We start from the raw sequence: 16941 nt of genomic DNA, 5'->3' as shown, positions 1-16941 counted from the left end.
ACAAGTAGAAGAGAAAGGGGCAGATTGATAAACCTGCCATGAGGAGAATTGGAGAAATCAAAGGAACTTTGGGAAACCCTCCGCTCCCTTCCTTGATTCTGATGCCTTTCGCATATGCAGTTCGATCTACACTGCCAAGCACGAATATTCTGCTCGATCTGTCCATAAAGATTCAAAAGAGAGAAACCAGAAACACAAAAGGGGTAGCTAGAAGCCCGGTTAGAGAAGTAGACAAAAGATCAAACAGAAAGGAACAAAGCAGGGGAGTAGAAAAGGAGTGCTGTAGATGGATATATTAACCAAGCATATTAATGTTTGACCTGTCTTTACAAGTTCTAAGCATATATATTAACCAAGCATATAACCTAAGAGGAATAAGTTACAAAATGCTACTTTATGTTTGACTTGGCTTTATTTGATTTTGCGGCCCCGGTCTTCTTGTAGCCAAGCACAATGTAATACTTGATGTTGACTCTACCTTTGCAGTTGTTTCGGCTTGAGGAGTGGCAAAGAATGGTGGAGTAGAGGATGGATTTCAGGTATTCATCCGTGCCATCGAGGAAATGACTCCAGTAGGTGACTAGCATGTTGACCAGGGCATGCTTGGAGAAGATGACTTGTTTCAGAAGCTTTTTAGATCAAAGATACGAAGTGCATTGTTATAAAACTCGATGCACGAACACTTGCTTATACGGTTCTTGAAATAAAATACATTCGTAACCGTCACTAGCCCAAGCTCAATAAGGAAAATTCACGGTAAATGTGCATAGTATACCTCAGATACTGCAGATGATAGGGAAGGCCAGAAGACAGTTTGACGCAAATATTGAGATTGCCCAAGCCAATCCATGGTACTAATCCTGACAGCTCCTCCAAATCGCACTGACTTGATTGTGTCCACCCATCCTTGTTCATCAGCTTGGAACCTTTGAAATGAAAACTGCATTGGGTACATGGAAAAAACAACAAAAAGGGAGGATAAATGATAGCCACCAACCTAATTGTTCACAAATATCTGTATAAGTTATTAAGGGTGTTCATAGCAGTTGATCCTTTAGCCCTGTCTGTTAGATGGTCAAATCTAGGCGCCAACTCAAAAATGTTGGCGTCCAAGTGTTAGTGTTCAACTACTTCTGACAATGAAGTAGTAGCAGATAATCAAGAACACAAGAGAATCTGAAAGAGTCTATATTTCTTTCACTAGTAGCAGATAATGATTAGATTAGAAAGCAAAAGAACGCATACCACACCAGCTGCTCCTGCTGTTAAAGCCATAGGTGCAGTGACAGCGCTTAATCCAGATGAGCACATAACTGGAATCTGAACTGCTCGGGAAATGGAGTATGCAGCTGCTAGCGTTGGTGTGGCCTACATTTTAAAGAGGAAAAATATCACATTTTTCATCACAAGTGTGCTAAGATTTCTTATTCGTACTGTTGTTACCTTCTCGATCAAACCAAGGACACCAGGTTTTGATGGACTTGAGTATTTCCCTCCTTCAGTTTGGATTATATCAGCACCTTCCTGTTCCAGCAACTCTGCTAGCTTCACCTTTTTAAATTGAACAAAAAACAACGAGAGATTGTGTTAGTGACAAATCTCAGTTTACGAGGAAATAAATGAGCTACCTGATCAGGGAGACTAAGCATGTGTGGCACGGTTACAGACAGTGTAATGGATGGAAGAATCCTTCTAGTTTCTCTAGTGAGCTTTAGAATCTGACAATGGCACCACAGAATAGTGACGAGATAGAAATAGCTGAAAATACTCGAGGAACTGCAAGGAAAAGTACGATCATGATTCATATACCTGTTCAGGGGAAAACTGAATTCCCATCTCGTAGAAAGAATCATAATTTCCAATTTCCACCTGCATTTAGCACAAGGATTTTAATGTTTGGTATGACAGACAATCCGATCGAAACCAGTCAAGTTCATCGCATCCTAACCATTTGGGCACCTGCTTCCACTGCAGAAGGAAATGCCAAAGGGTCCACAGAGGAAACACAAATCTGCAAGAACAAGATCATCATAAGAAAGAAGAGCTGTGGAACTCTGAAAATGCGAGCTACTGAGGCAGCGAGCAATCTGCTTGAACAAGGTAATCATGCAGCGTTGGAACTCTGTCGTGAGCATCAATTACCAAATATTAAGATCACTGACAAACCAAATAATACCTTATTTTTAACAGCTATCTAGAGGATCTGGCTTTTTGACTTGAAGCTGGTTCAAAGAAGACAAATCAAATATACAAATACTAAGATGAAAGCATAATGAAGTAGTTAACTTTTTCTACTTTACCTGATTATAAGATCTACAGCTTCTTGCTCAATATTTTGCTGCACGAGTAATTATTAGAAAAACAAACCCAATAGTGGAACAAAAGCTAGATAAAGAAACTAGATAATTTACATTGACAGAACTTTACAGAATAACATATAATACAGTGCTTTGTACTTGCATATTAATCCAGAAAACATCCTTTCACCTAAGTGACAATTTTTCCAAAACATCATCATTCACAAAACATCATCATACTTTCAAAGGAGAAGTAATTTACCATGAAACCATACTACCAGACTGTTTGGAATAAGTAATATCAACTTTTAATTTGTATATCATATATAGTTGAAGAAAATACTTTCGTTTAATGGCCTAAATTCAACACAAATTGACAAAGAAAAGTGTTTTTTTTTTGTTAATGCAAATATATTTAACCTCCAGCCTTTTCTTTGATACCCAAGAAAGTTCCGGCGACTGCTTAATTACTTTACTCTTTTTTTGTATATATGAACATTTCTGAATTGGATTAGTTTCCATATGATCAATCTCTAAATTACTAAACTGCTGCTAAACAGCATTTAAGCTTTGTTCCTTTCTTCTAACGCTAATATTCGTCGATATTGAGATAGTTTATTTGAATAGCCCAGGTACAGTTAAATCTTATACAGAGCTTAGTTGGTTAACCAGTAAATTATTAACCAGCCGCCGCACTAACGATTCATGATCTTAGCAACTGTGTAAATAAGACCCTGGAAATCCTACAGCCCGAGTGAACCCAATCGGATTGTCGTAGCAAACACCCTTCACAACAACAGAGGCCCCTTGAGCCCCGACCTTCTCTACCCAAGTGGCCATAGCAATTCCAAAGCGACGAGTAACCTTAGTCGAGCAAGCAGTCTGGAATACCAACCACTGACATATCCTAATAAAAAATCAATTACAACAAGGTTAAACACAGAGAGCGACGTCAAGTTAACGATCAGATAACACCAATAATCCAGATGGATGGTTGTCACAAATTAAAACATCATCATTCACAAAACAGAAGTAGTACTACCAGACGACACGGCATCGAACGAACTCGGAGCAAAGGAACTGCCACTTCCAAAGGAGAAAGGAGAGGTCGAAATGCTGGTGATGGCAGGAGAGGAGGTAGCGGTAGCAGAAGAAGAGAATAGAGGGGACGCAGAGGAGGAGGCAGGAAACGGGGATACGAAGGATGGAGCTGGAGCAGACGTCGTCGGCACAGAAAAGGCGGGGGGAGATGAGGACGTAGCAAACGAAGGCACCGAAGGTGCGGCACTAGCTGACGAAGCAAACAGTGTCTGAGCCGAGGACAAGGCCGGCGCCGGCGCCGGAGGGGAAGCGGAAGTACCAAACAACGGAGAGGCAGCAGTGGAAGACGAACCGAAGCCGAAGTTGGGAGTCGAAGCCCCCAATCCAAAACCAAAATTAGGGCTTGAGGAAGCGGAAGGTGCGGCGGATGCTGAGGGAAAAGGGATGGGTTTGGGAGAAGAGACCGCCTGCGAGGAAAAGAGACCGGGGGTAGTAGAGGCGGAGGATGGAGCAGATGGCGAGAAAAGACTAGAGGTAGTAGAGGCGGAGGATGGAGCAGATGGCGGGAAAAGACTGAAGGTAGAAGCGGCGGAAGATGGAGCAGACGTCGAGAAAAGACTGGAGGTAGAAAAGGCTGAGGATGCGGCCGATGAGGAGCCAAAGGTTGAGAGGCCGAAGAGAGATGGGGAGGAACCGGCGGAGGAAGAAGCGCCTAGGGAGAAACCAGTGGCGGAAGATGAGGCGGCGCCAGCGGCGGTGGGAGCGAAGGAGAAGGGGGAGGCGGAGGAGAGGGAGAAAGAGGAGGAAGCGGAAGAGACTGAGGGTTTGGGTCGACTTGGAGGAGTTGGGCCGGCGTGAGGAGTTTTGCGTGAGGAGTTTGGGTCGAGATTAGGGTTCAGAGGAGATCACGCGGCAAGGAGAGGAGAAGGCGCTCGTGGAGAGGAGAAGGCGCTCGTGGAGAGGAGTGGAGAGGAGAAGGCACTCGTGGAGAGGAGAAGGAGAGGAGAAGGCACTCGTGGAGAGGAGTGGAGAGGAGAACTCGTGGAGAGGAGTGGTGAGGAGAAGGCGCGCGCGCGTTGAGGGTTTAGAGTTTAGCAAAGCGAGGGCTGCGAATTTATTTTAAGTGAGTTTAGGGGAAACATACACAACACTTTAAAAAACGTTTTTTAAAAAAATGTTGTCTTTGACCATAAACAACAACACTAAAGACAACACTTCATTAAAAATCGTTGTCTTTAGTAAAAAGTAAATACCATAGACAACGCTTTTCACTAAAAGCGTTGTAAAACAAAGAACGACAACGTTTTTATTAAAAAGCGTTGTCTATTGGGTGTTGTTGAATGCAAAAATTCTTGTAGTGTATACACACTAACTGCTGCAACATTGTAATAGTTACTATGTTATAGCAGTTACTATGCTGTAGCAGTTATTACGTTGTAGCACCTACTCTGTAGTTGTAAAGGGTACTACACAGTAACTACTACAATATTGTAGCAGCTACTATATCGTAGTAACTACTGTGTAGTTGTAGCAGCTATTACATAATAACTACTATAATGTTGTAGCAGATATTACGTTATAGCAATTACTACATTGTAGCCGCTATACATTGCAGCAGCTATACTATCTTTAAAAATTAGCACTATAGTGATTGTTACATGCAATCGCGCGTAGAAGAGAGAAGAAAGAATTTTATTTCAATTTAAGAGAAAAGAGAGAAAAGTTATTATGTGCATATGAGAGAGATTAAAAAAAAAAAAAAAATTTGGCGACATCAGAACGTTGACGTCGGATATTGTCATGGTCGCACATGAAGCCTTGAGCAAAATATCATTTCTCTCTCTATATATACTTATTTGCTAAACAGAAATACATTAATGTAAATGGGTAACTATATTCATCAAGTAGCTTATATGTTCATATTTAACAAGAGGTGTAGCTAAAATTCAAAATTATCTTACCTTGACCGTCAACTATAATTCATATAATAAATTAATTAATTCAAGAATATAAATAAAATAAAATAAAATATGTGAACTTTAATTTACTGAAAATATTAAACAAAAATATTTAATATTCAATACATTTAAAATCATGGATTAAAAATATTATTAAAGATGTGCTTTCGATTACTCTTAGAATCAAACTCATTAATTAGTAAATCATTATCATTTTTTTTTGACTAACTTATATTTAATATAAATGACTATAAAATCGGTTAAAAATTTTTCTTCCATCTTATTATGATAAATTATTTTAATAAATTTCAAAGCTGAAAATGTTCATTCCGTTATTATTATTATTATTGTAAGAACTAAAAGAGTTCAAACAAAGGTGAATTAATTTATCAATTAAATAAATATATTAGATTCAATATATAAATAAAAAATATAATTATAATGTATAAATAATTAGAAATAAAAAAATCATCTGTCAATCAAATTATAGGTTCCTAATTTATTTATTTTAACTAGGGGTGTAAACGAATCGAATCGAGTCGAATATGTAGAAAAATTTAAGGCTCGAATTTGGCTCAAAATAGGTATATTATTCGAGTTCGAGCTCGATTCGAAGCTCGAAAAATTCAAAATATTTGGTTCGAGTTCGGTTCGGGTTCGAGTTTGGCTCGAAATATTCGAACATGTTCGCGAACTATTCGAATTATTGCTCGAAAATAAGTTCGAAAGTCTCAAAATTTATTTATTTAATATATATTTAAATTATATTAATAAATATTAAAATTGGAGAGCGGCTCGAACAATATAATTTGGGCTCGAGTTCACTTCGAAAAAAAATTCGAACATGTTCGAGTTTGGCTTGAATTCGATAAATTCGAATACGAATCGAATATTTTTCGATCAGGCTCGAAAAACTCGCGAGCCGCCTCGATTCGTTTGCAGCCCTAGTTTTAACTAATTTTCAACATAATTATGAAACGGTTAATAAATTTAAAATTTTTTCATGACCAACAACATCAAGCTTATAGTGATCTAATTGTATTCTCAAGTAATATAAATCTCGTACATCAAAATCAAGAAGATAGAATTTCTTAATAAGTCGATAGATGTGATTAAGATTAAGAAGCTTAAAGTTTTCTTTATGTTCCAAAGTAAAACTAATCGGATTACAAATTTCGAGTGTCATATCTTTGAATCTATTATTAATCTCTTCAATTTGAAAATATATTACAGTAATAAATGATTAACTCATTTTGTTTGCAATAAAACTTCATTCATATAGTTGATCTTCACTAGGAAGAGGAAATGATTCATGTTTCTTTAAACTTTGTGGTTTTAAATAAATTATTTACGGTCCTAGCTCGCTAAGGAAACCAAACTGTTGAAAAATAAAAATCCTCTAAAATCGTTATCAACTGAACAAATTAGAATGTTAATATTTAAAAGATCAGACTAACACATTTGGGATATAAAGCAAAGATTAGATCAGGTTTCCACAACCAGCATTCGTACTTTCTTTATAAGTTTTCTCTGCGTGTGAATAACTAACAAATATTTAATTAATCATATTTTATTGGAAATATTTCTTCATTATTATTTTCTTAGTCAATCATGCGTGTTTTTTTTTAATTCAGGTTTTTAATTTTTCTACTTAGGTCATTGGTTCGGTCCTCTGAGATTTTTCATCGATCAGCATGATAAACTTGTGAAGTAGATATGGATTTTAATGGACGATCCAATATTATGAATAATTCGAGCACCACAAGCATATGAGATGTCTTGTGTAAAAATTGAATCCTCATTACGTGAGAGTCCGTTCTATCTATTACTTAAAGATGACAATAGGTCGGATCAAATTCCATATTATTTGTTCTCATCTCCATCTTGTTCCCATCTAGTATTCAATTTTCATATCAATTCTTATACCCATGAGCATTGGATATTCATATCCTATCTACATATCCTAAAAAAAGAATCCTCCATAAAAAAATAGATCAGAGAATGAATATAATCATCAGTATTATGGTTGGATCGTGATCATGATCCTATCGTAATTAATTACGATCTCTTTCTAGGTTTACTGTCTCCCAGATTATAGTTTAGACCGGGACGAATAAACTGGGAGCCTCCTGGCTCGACACTCGGTAGTCTGACCACTTGTCCATCATCAATAATTTTTGACCATCCATCCTGATCTAAATTATAATCTAAGATCAATGAATCTAACAAAAAAAAAAAATCATAATTAATTATGATCGAATCACATACATAATCTGACCCTGATTATAATTAATTCATCCACTGATATATATATATATATATATAACCAGCGGATCTCCGTCTATTCTCCATCGGATTCGGAAAACTTCATCATCCCTCTACCATTGAAACGTGTCCAGTAGGCTATCCGTGTAATCCTCAACTTATATAAAGTTGATCAATGATTGATCCAATCATATCGATGCACCGCGAAGCTGCTAATTGATTAAGTTTCAGTTAGTGTGAATCATGGAGTTGGGAAGACAAAGAATGCTCATTTCTGTTGCTGCTGCTGCTGCTGCAATTATTTTCTTCTTCTGCTTCAATGGCTTCTGTTATGCTCAGAACTGTAATGTTTTTCCTTTTCTTAATAAATCAATACTTTTTTTTATGATTAAGTTCCCTTTTAATCCATGTTAACGATCGTATAATCAGTTGTTTATGTATGGTTTCTGTGAATAGCGCCAGCGTATGGCTTCGTAAAGCAAGCGGCAGATTCTCCACGGGCGTCGTACCACGACTACATCATCGTCGGCGGTGGGACAGCTGGCTGCCCCTTGGCCGCTACCCTCTCGAAGAGGTTCGACGTGCTAGTGCTGGAAAGAGGCGGATCGCCTTACGGGAATGCCAACATTTCCAAACTCGCCTCTTTCATCGAGAACCTCGCCTACCTCACCCCGACCTCGCCGGCACAGCGCTTCGTCTCCGAGGATGGCGTCATCAATACACGAGCTCGCTGCCTCGGAGGCGGCACCTGCATCAACGCTGGGTTCTACTCGCGCGCCAGCCGCCTGGAGGTGAAGGATATGGGATTGAACCCGAAGCTGGCCGACCAGTCGTTCCAGTGGGTGGAGCGAGAGTTGGTTTTCTGGCCTCAGTTAACAGAGTGGACTTCGGCATACAGGGCAGGGCTTCTGGAGGCCGGAGTCACCCCTGATAACGGATTCACCTACCAGCACTTGGACGGCACAAAGGTCGGGGGAACCACGTTCGACCCAACCGGCCATCGCCACACCGCCGCCGATCTGCTCAGGTACGCTGACCCCGCCAGGATCACCGTGCTCTTGCGCGCCACGGCGCAGATGATCTTGTTCAGGAACGTTACCGGCCAGCATAAGAACCCCCAGGCCAGCAGCTTTTATTAGAATATTTAAGGAATTTCACATTTATGTCTTGTTTCCAATTATTCTTGTTACATGGCCATATCGTATAATTTTTACAATCTTTCTTGTTTCACTTGATCTGGTTTATTTGCTTGTTGTTATGTAGGCAAAGGAGATTTGATGGGGATCAAAGATTTTGTGGCACACGAAGATGCTATATGTATTCTTAGTGTTCTTGGATGGATGATGAATTTATAAAACATTGGGTTGTTGAACTTTGTATCATATTTTCTAGTAGATTGGATGGATGATGGATCTTGTAAACTTTGTTGGAATCTTTATATTTCTTGAATTATGAGTTGATGTGTTGAATGTTAAATTAGGATGTGTTGAAATGTTAAATTAGGATGTGTTGAATGCATATTACTTGTTATTTGAATTTGTTTATGTATTTATGGATTGTATTGTAGAAATAAATTTAATCTGGAAAAAATATTTGATATAGGGATGAATTTGGCAACGAAAATGATTTGTTCCAATTCTATCGTAATTTGGGACAAAATTATTTTCGTCCCAGAATCTGGGACGAATTTTGGGACAAATCCACAAAATTCGTCCCAGAATTCGCCCCAGAATCTGGGACAAATTCTGGGACGAATTTTGTAAATTCGTCCCAGAATCTGCGACGAATTCTGGGACGAATTTTGTGGATTCGTCCCCAAATTCGTCCCAGAATTTGGGACGAATTCTGGGACGAAAATTTATCTTATGATTATCAAACTCGTGGGCAAGTTTTTGTTGCCAAAATCGTTGCCAGTTTTGCAACAAAACTTAGGAACAAAAATGGCAACAAAAAAAATTTTGTCACCGAATTTGTTCCCAAATTTGTTGCAATATTAGGGACAAACTTGGCAACAAAAAATAATTTGTCACCGAATTCGTCCCCAAATTTGTTGCAAAAATAGAGACAAATTTGCTAAGTTTGCAACAAAAACAATTTTCGTTGCAAATTTGTATACTTTTTTGCAACGAATTTGGGGACGAAAATTTTATTCGTCGCCAAATTTATCCCCAAATCAACCATTTTGGGACGAAAAAATTTTCGTCCCTGATTTTGTCCCAAAAATTTTTGCAACGATTTTTTTTTGAAAATTCGTCCCTAATTTTATCCCAGAATATCTTTTTTTTTTTTTTTTTTTTTTTTTAGTGTATCAATCCCCACGCAATATGAAACTTACAACGATCTCTTAGAGAAATAAATGACTTTTTTTTTCCATATGTTGATCTTCACTAGGATGAGGATTAATACATCTAGATGATCAATAATTCTCACATTTATCTAGAAACTTTAAATTTTTTCATAAATTATTTACAGCCCGGGAAATCAAAAGGTTGAAAAATAAATATCCTCTTAAATCTTCATCAGCGAATTAGAATATATATTTTTAAAAGAATACACCAACACCTACAATTACGTGGACATTTCTACAACCAGAAAGGGCATTATTTTTCACCTGATTATTTTAAAATTTTATTTATCTATTTAAATCCATTTATGTCAGGTCGGAAGCAAATATTCAATGAATTGAATCTTAACGAACAATTTTATTTTTTTTAATATTTTTTTTCTCTACATGTGAAAGCAACTTATATGAGCGGTCTAAATATAACTATATTACATATATTTAATCATATTTTATTAGAAGTATTTCTTAACTATTAATGATTTCTCATCCTTATATTATATAAGGATGAAGGATCCAATCCACGTAACCGCACCGCAGAAGCTGCTAATTGATTAAGTTTCAGTTAGTTGGGAAGTCAAAGAATGCTCATGTCGGTTGCTGCTGCTGGAATTATTATCTTCTTTTGCTGCTTCAATGCCGTCTGCTATGCTCAGAAATGTAATATTTCTCCTTTTCTTAGTTAATTAATACATTTTTCTTGTGATGATTAAGAGCCCCTTTAATCTTTGTTAACGATCGTATAATCAGTTCGTTTATGTATGGTTTCTGTGAATAACGCCAGCGTATGGCTTCGTAAAGCAAGCGGCAGATTCTCCACGGGCGTCGTACCACGACTACATCATCGTCGGCGGCGGGACAGCTGGCTGCCCCTTGGCCGCTACCCTCTCGAAGAGGTTCGACGTGCTAGTGCTGGAAAGAGGCGGATCGCCTTACGGGAATGCCAACATTTCCAACCTCGCCTCTTTCATCGAGAACCTCGCCTACCTCACCCCGACGTCACCCGCACAGCGCTTCGTCTCCGAGGACGGCGTCATCAATACACGAGCTCGTTGCCTCGGCGGCGGCACCTGCATCAACGCCGGGTTCTACTCTCGCGCCAGCCGCCGAGAGTTGATGGATATGCGATTGAACCCGAAGCTGGCCCACCAGTCGTTCCAGTGGGTGGAGCGAGAGTTGGTTTTCTGGCCCCAGCTGACGGAGTGGACTTCGGCCTTCAGGGCAGGGCTTCTGGAGGCCGGAGTCACCGCTGATAACGGATTCACCTACCAGCACTTGGACGGCACAAAGGTCGGGGGAACCACGTTCGACCCAACCGGCCATCGCCACACCGCCGCCGATCTGCTCAGGTACGCTGTGTAAGATGAAGAATAGGGAGAGAGGAAGAAATAAGATGAGAATAATAAAATCTATTGTTCATTGATATTTGCCCTAAGGACAATACAATATATAATGTTCAAAAGTACTTGGTCAAATAACTAATTAATAAATAACAGAATTATTCTAAGAATAATTCTGAGAATAATTCTGAGAATAATTATAACAGAATTATTAGAATAATCCAAATACTAATATGATTTGATTTGGTAATTTGATCCGGTCAATTTGGATAATTCTGTTATATCTCTTTTACCCCCCGACAAACTCAGCAGGAGATCTCTGACGTTGAGTTTGCTTGCTAACTTGTTGAAACGTTGTCTGGATAGTGGTTTAGTAAAGATGTCATCGATTTGATCTTCAGCAGAAATATAAGAGACGGATAATTGCTGAGTTGCCACACGTTCACGAACAAAATGAAAATCAATTTCCACATGTTTTGTATGAGCATGAAAGATTGGATTTGCTGTAAGATATGTTGCTCCAATATTGTCGCACCAAATTTTTGGTGCAATATTTGATGCAAGATGAAGTTCAGAGAGAAGTGATTGAAGCCAAATAATTTCTGACATTGTATTTGCTATAACTTTATATTCTGCCTCAGTGCTTGAACGAGATACCGTAGGTTGCTTTTTCGAATTCCATGAGATAAGATTTCGTCCAAGAAATATTGCATATCCACTAGTAGAGCGTCTATCTTCAGGAGAACTTGCCCAATCCATATCACTATATGCATGTAAATCTCTAGATGATTGGCGATATAAAAGAAGACCATGTAGAATAGTGCCTTTGAGATAGCGAAGTATTCTTTTTACATTATCCCAATTTTGTTCGGTTGGAGCATGCATGAATTGGCAAGCACGATTTACCGCAAAAGTAATATCAGGACGTGTGATAGTGACATATTGTAAGGCCCTAACAATACTTCGATAAATTTATGGATCAGATAGAGCAGGAGAGGATGAAGTTGGAGAGTTGTTTATAGCAATTGGCGTAGAGACCGGACGCGCTCCATCCATTTTGGCATTTTGAAGAAGTCCAGTAATGTATTTGCTCTGAGAGAGAAGATAGCCATCCTCATGTGGAATAAGCTCAATACCAAGAAAAAAACGAGCAATACCCAAATCTCTAGTAGGAAATTCTTGATTGAGAAGACTTAATAAAGTTGTGATACCCTTGTGATCATTGCCGGTTATCAGAATGTCATCCACATAAATAAGAAAAAATATCATATTTTCATCATTATATTTGTGAAATAGAGACGAGTCAGTCTTTGATCCAGAAAATCCTTGAGCTTGTAACCAATTAGATAGTCGATGAAACCATGCACGAGGAGCTTGTCGAAGACCATATAAGGATTTCTTGAGTTGGCAAACATGAGATGGAAATTGTGGATGAATGAAACCAGGTGGTTGCTCCATAAATATAGTTTCCTCAAGATGACCATGGAGAAATGCATTTGAAATATCCAATTGTCGTACAGGCCAATTAGAACTAACAGTATTGATAATAATAGTCGGATGATGTAATTTTGATGATTGAGATGAAAGTGTCATTAAAGTCAATACCGGGTCGTTGACTAAATCCTTTAGCTACAAGTCGAGCTTTGTATCTTTCAAGAGAACCATCAGCTCGATGCTTAAGACGGAATACCCATTTAGAGCCCACAACATTCATTGAGGGAGTGCGCGGAACTAGAGTCCATGTTCCATTGCGAAGAAGTGCATCAAATTCTATAGACATTGCACTACGCCAGTTTGGATCCTTGTTTGCTTGTGTAAAACAGGTTGGTTCAATAGATTTGGAAGAAACCACTAGAGCTCGTGGAAGGGGATATCGAGTTGCATTTGGTGGGCAACGCTCATAAATATCACTAATGGGAAGCATGCGACGAGGAGCATTATCATCTGAATCACTTGTTGATGACGACGAGGAAGTAGGCTGACATGGTGATGTAGATGACGGACTTGCATTATCCGAGGAACCAGAGAGCATATTATCTTCGATCGGCGAGACTTCTAAGATTGGAGTAGCAACCGGAGGTGATTCTGATGGTATAGGAGAGTTATTAGAGAGCTCCGAAGCAGGACCTAGAATTCCATCACTTCTGATAATATTAGGTGGCATTAAGAAGGTGCCACTTGTATCTGGAGGAGAGATTGAAGAAGCTACCGAAAAAGGAAATAAAGACTCATCAAAAGTAACATGTCGTGAAATATAAATTCGTCCTGTTGGTATATGTAAGCAACGATAACCATGGTGCAAATTGCTATAACCAAGAAAAACACATTGTAGTGAACGAGAGTCAAGTTTGTGTTTAGAATAAGGGCGTAACCATGGATAACATGCGCAACCAAAAATTCGAAGGAAAGTGTAATCAGGGGTTTGATTATAAAGTTTTTCAAAAGGACATTTATGATTGAGCAATGGTGTAGGAAGTCGATTTATGAGATATACTGCAGTGCTAACAGCTTCATCCCAAAATTTGCGCGGAACTGATGCATGATGAAGAAGAGCTAAGGCAGTTTCAATTATATGTCTATGTTTTCTCTCAGCAGAGCCATTTTGTTCTGGAGTGTGAGGACAAGAAACTCGATGAACAATTCCACAAGAGACAAAATGACGATGGAGAGCTTGATATTCGCCTCCCCAATAAGAATGAAAAGAGTGTATTTTACGATTAAAAAATCGTTCAACTTGAATTTGAAAATTACAAAATATATCAAATAAATCAGATTTCCTTCTCATAGGATAAAGCCAAGTATATTTACTAAAATGATCAATGAATGTAACATAATATTGGAAACCTTGATTAGACAAAATAGGTGCAGGGCCCCAAACATCAGAATGGATTATTTCAAGTGGAAAATTAGAAACATGATTAGATAAAGAGAAAGGTAGCTTATGACTTTTAGATTTCATGCAGGCCCTACATGAATAAGATGGAGAGGAGGTAATAGAAGTAGGTAAACCATACCTATTGATGATTGACTGAACAATACGAAGGGAAGGATGACCAAGTCGAGCATGCCAAGCTGGTTTATTGGTGCGTTCACCAACAAAAGCTTTGATTGAAGAACTCTGAAGACAATAGAGGCCATTTTTGATTCTCCCATAAAACACAATAGTATTTGTTCCTCTATCCTTTATAAGATAATGATTATGATGAAATTCAAAAATGACATTGTTATCAAGACAAAACTGGCGTGTAGAAAGTAAATTTTTAGTGATAGATGGAACATGAAAGACATTGCGCATGTGAAAAGTTCGATTAGATAAATGAACATATGTGTTTCCAAGATTAGCAATTTGCAAACCTGAATCATCGCCTACTTGCACCGTATCTGAGTCATAATATGGCATTACATCTGTAAGGATATTATAATCTGATGTGACATGATGAGTTGCTCCAGTGTCAATATACCAATCAGTAGATGAGAACTCTGGGTTTTTACCACAAGTAGGCACAGACGAAAGAACTTTAGGATATACTTGTGAAATAGATGGTTGTCTTGAGGCTATAGGACCACCAATGAAATTTGAATCAAATGGACTAGGACATTGAATACCAAAGTGTCCAATTCCAAGACAAACTTGACATTTTACCCTAGACCAATCAAGTCTTTTAGGGCATATATTTCCAGTATGACCAATGATGTGACAAATTTGTTATATCTCTTTTACGCTGACCCCGCCAGGATCACCGTGCTCTTGCGCGCGACGGCGCAGAGAATCTTGTTCAGGAACGTTACAAACCAGCATAAGAACCTGTAGGCGTACGGCGTGGTGTACAAGGACGAAGCCGACAACATCCACGAGGCCCGCCTCAAGGGCTTCTCTGCAGGCGAAATCATACTGTCAGCCGGCGCTCTTGGTAGCCCGCAGTTACTCATGTTAAGCGGCGTCGACCCCGCGGACCACCTCAAGTCCTTCGGCATCGAGGTGGTCCTGGACCAGCCGATGGTCGGCCATGGCATTGCCGACAACCCGATGAACATCTTCGACGTGCCTTCGCCTGAGGCACTGACTATCACTTCGGCTCAAGCCGGCGGAATCCGTCCGGGCTACTATGTGGAGTCCCTCACGGGCTTCAACCTGGACGCAGCGCTTTTGGGAGGCAACTCCCCAACCGTCCCTTACTCTTTCCAAGGAGGCGTATTAGTTGAGAAATTGGCAAGGCCTCTCTCCCGAGGATATCTTCGTCTCAAGAATCTCGACCCAGAGGACAATCCATCAGTAACCTACAACTACTTCACGGAGCCTGAGGATCTTAGAACATGCGTGGAGGCATTGCAGACGGTCATGAGAGTGATCGATACGCAAGCGCTGTCCGAATTCAGATACCCGAATCAAACGGTGGAGTACTTGCAGGCTCTCACTGCAAGCTTAGTTGTCAATAACAGAGCAAGAAGTCCTCTGGATGCCACTTCGCTGGATCAATTCTGCAAGGACCTCGTGCTCACCTTTTGGCATTTCCATGGCGGGTGTGAAGTAGGGAAGGTGGTCGACCATGAATACAGAGTGATCGGCGTGGGCGGGCTCAGGGTGATTGATGGATCCACTTTTAGTTTCTCCCCAGGAACTAATCCTCAAGCTACTCTTTTGATGTTGGGCAGGTAATAATAATCAACGGAATTTCAGTGAATAAAATTATACTATAGCCTGCGTCTAATTTTAATTATTATAAAAGCATTACTAATCACTAATGAACGCGATGCCGCTGATTTTTGTGATGATATCTTTAGGTACATGGGGATTCTGATAGGATATGATGGTGTTGAACCAAGCTTAAGTGGCAGCTCTTTTTACTGATATTTCTAAGTATCATTAAATAAATGTAATATTACAGTAAAAAGTAATTATACTCCTCCTAAATATCGTCTGATATAAAATGATCCTGTTCGGAGGCTGAGTCGGACGGAGGCCGGTCGAGGTGTCCCGATGGTTGACGGAAGGTCGTAGAAGATGACTCGGCTCCCACGGGTGGCTGACGCTGCCGCAGGGCCCTGCGCACACTCAGACGATCTCCCCCTTCACGTTAGAGACCGAAACCCAGGGAAAAAGTCCTCGGATCAGGCCCTCCGACGCTTAAGTCAGGTCCTTTTTCCCCAGAAAAAAGCAGAGAGAAGAAGAAGAAAAAAACAGTTGTGGGAAAAGGTGACGAGGGAGTGTGTGCGCGTACCTACATACGAGGGATTTCTCGCCTTTTATGCCTCCCCCCTTGGAGCCTGCCATCCTGTCAGAAAAAACGTTAGACGCTGGGCTTTGTCGCCTAGTTCCGGACACCTGTCGTACTGCCATTTGTTGTGCAAGCATCTTTCCGTTTTGGAACCTCCTCCTTCGTACATGGATTTTGTCTTGTAGTGAGGGACAGCTGGCAGGCTACTACTGGTTATGAGGGCATCTTTTCGTCTTAGGAACCTCCGCCTTCGCCCGCATTGTTGATATGTAATGATTCTCCTTGACGGACCTTTGAGATTCTCCGCCCCCGTACTACTTAGCTCCTCCGATCCACTGTGACCTGCACCGGCCTGCACCTGTGGTTTGCATTTCCGGGCCTCCAAATCGCAGCCCTGCAGCCCTAGCTGTCTAGACACAGCTACGCTGATCTTCAACATGCATCCTGCGCTCTGTATTTCCTGGTCATCAACCGCAGGTCTGT

General features: G+C 39.8%; 3 protein-coding genes across 4 annotated transcripts; 2 read left to right on the top strand and 1 right to left on the bottom strand.

Annotated features, from left to right (window-relative positions):
- Positions 1-1200: 1200 nt before the first annotated feature.
- Positions 1201-2029, bottom strand: LOC121979862 (uncharacterized protein ycf23-like). The gene is made up of 5 exons (XM_042531846.1): positions 1949-2029; positions 1810-1869; positions 1629-1718; positions 1444-1551; positions 1201-1368 (listed from the first exon to the last, which is right to left on the bottom strand). The coding sequence occupies exons 1-5, from the start codon at positions 2027-2029 to the stop codon at positions 1201-1203; spliced, it is 507 nt and encodes a 168-aa protein (XP_042387780.1).
- A 1753-nt stretch (positions 2030-3782) lies between these two features.
- LOC121979861 (protein HOTHEAD-like) lies at positions 3783-16171 on the top strand. The gene is made up of 6 exons (XM_042531845.1): positions 3783-4161; positions 8015-8682; positions 10704-11251; positions 14580-14619; positions 15054-15895; positions 16025-16171. Exons 1-6 carry the CDS (start codon positions 3783-3785, stop codon positions 16089-16091), a joined length of 2544 nt encoding a protein of 847 aa, XP_042387779.1. The 3' UTR covers positions 16092-16171.
- On the top strand, positions 10434-11338 carry LOC121981308 (protein HOTHEAD-like). Of its 2 annotated transcripts, none has more exons than XM_042533757.1 (2): positions 10434-10562; positions 10687-11338. In XM_042533757.1, exons 1-2 carry the CDS (start codon positions 10487-10489, stop codon positions 11262-11264), a joined length of 654 nt encoding a protein of 217 aa, XP_042389691.1. In that variant the 5' UTR covers positions 10434-10486; the 3' UTR covers positions 11265-11338. The 2 variants fall into 2 exon arrangements, with proteins under 2 accessions (XP_042389691.1, XP_042389690.1); XM_042533756.1 differs by having other exon boundaries at positions 10681-11338.
- Positions 16172-16941: the final 770 nt, after the last annotated feature.

This window comes from Zingiber officinale, chromosome 5A (assembly GCF_018446385.1).
Source record: "Zingiber officinale cultivar Zhangliang chromosome 5A, Zo_v1.1, whole genome shotgun sequence".
Classification (NCBI taxonomy): Eukaryota; Viridiplantae; Streptophyta; class Magnoliopsida; order Zingiberales; family Zingiberaceae; genus Zingiber; species Zingiber officinale.
This window is presented reverse-complemented; position numbering and strand designations above follow the sequence as displayed.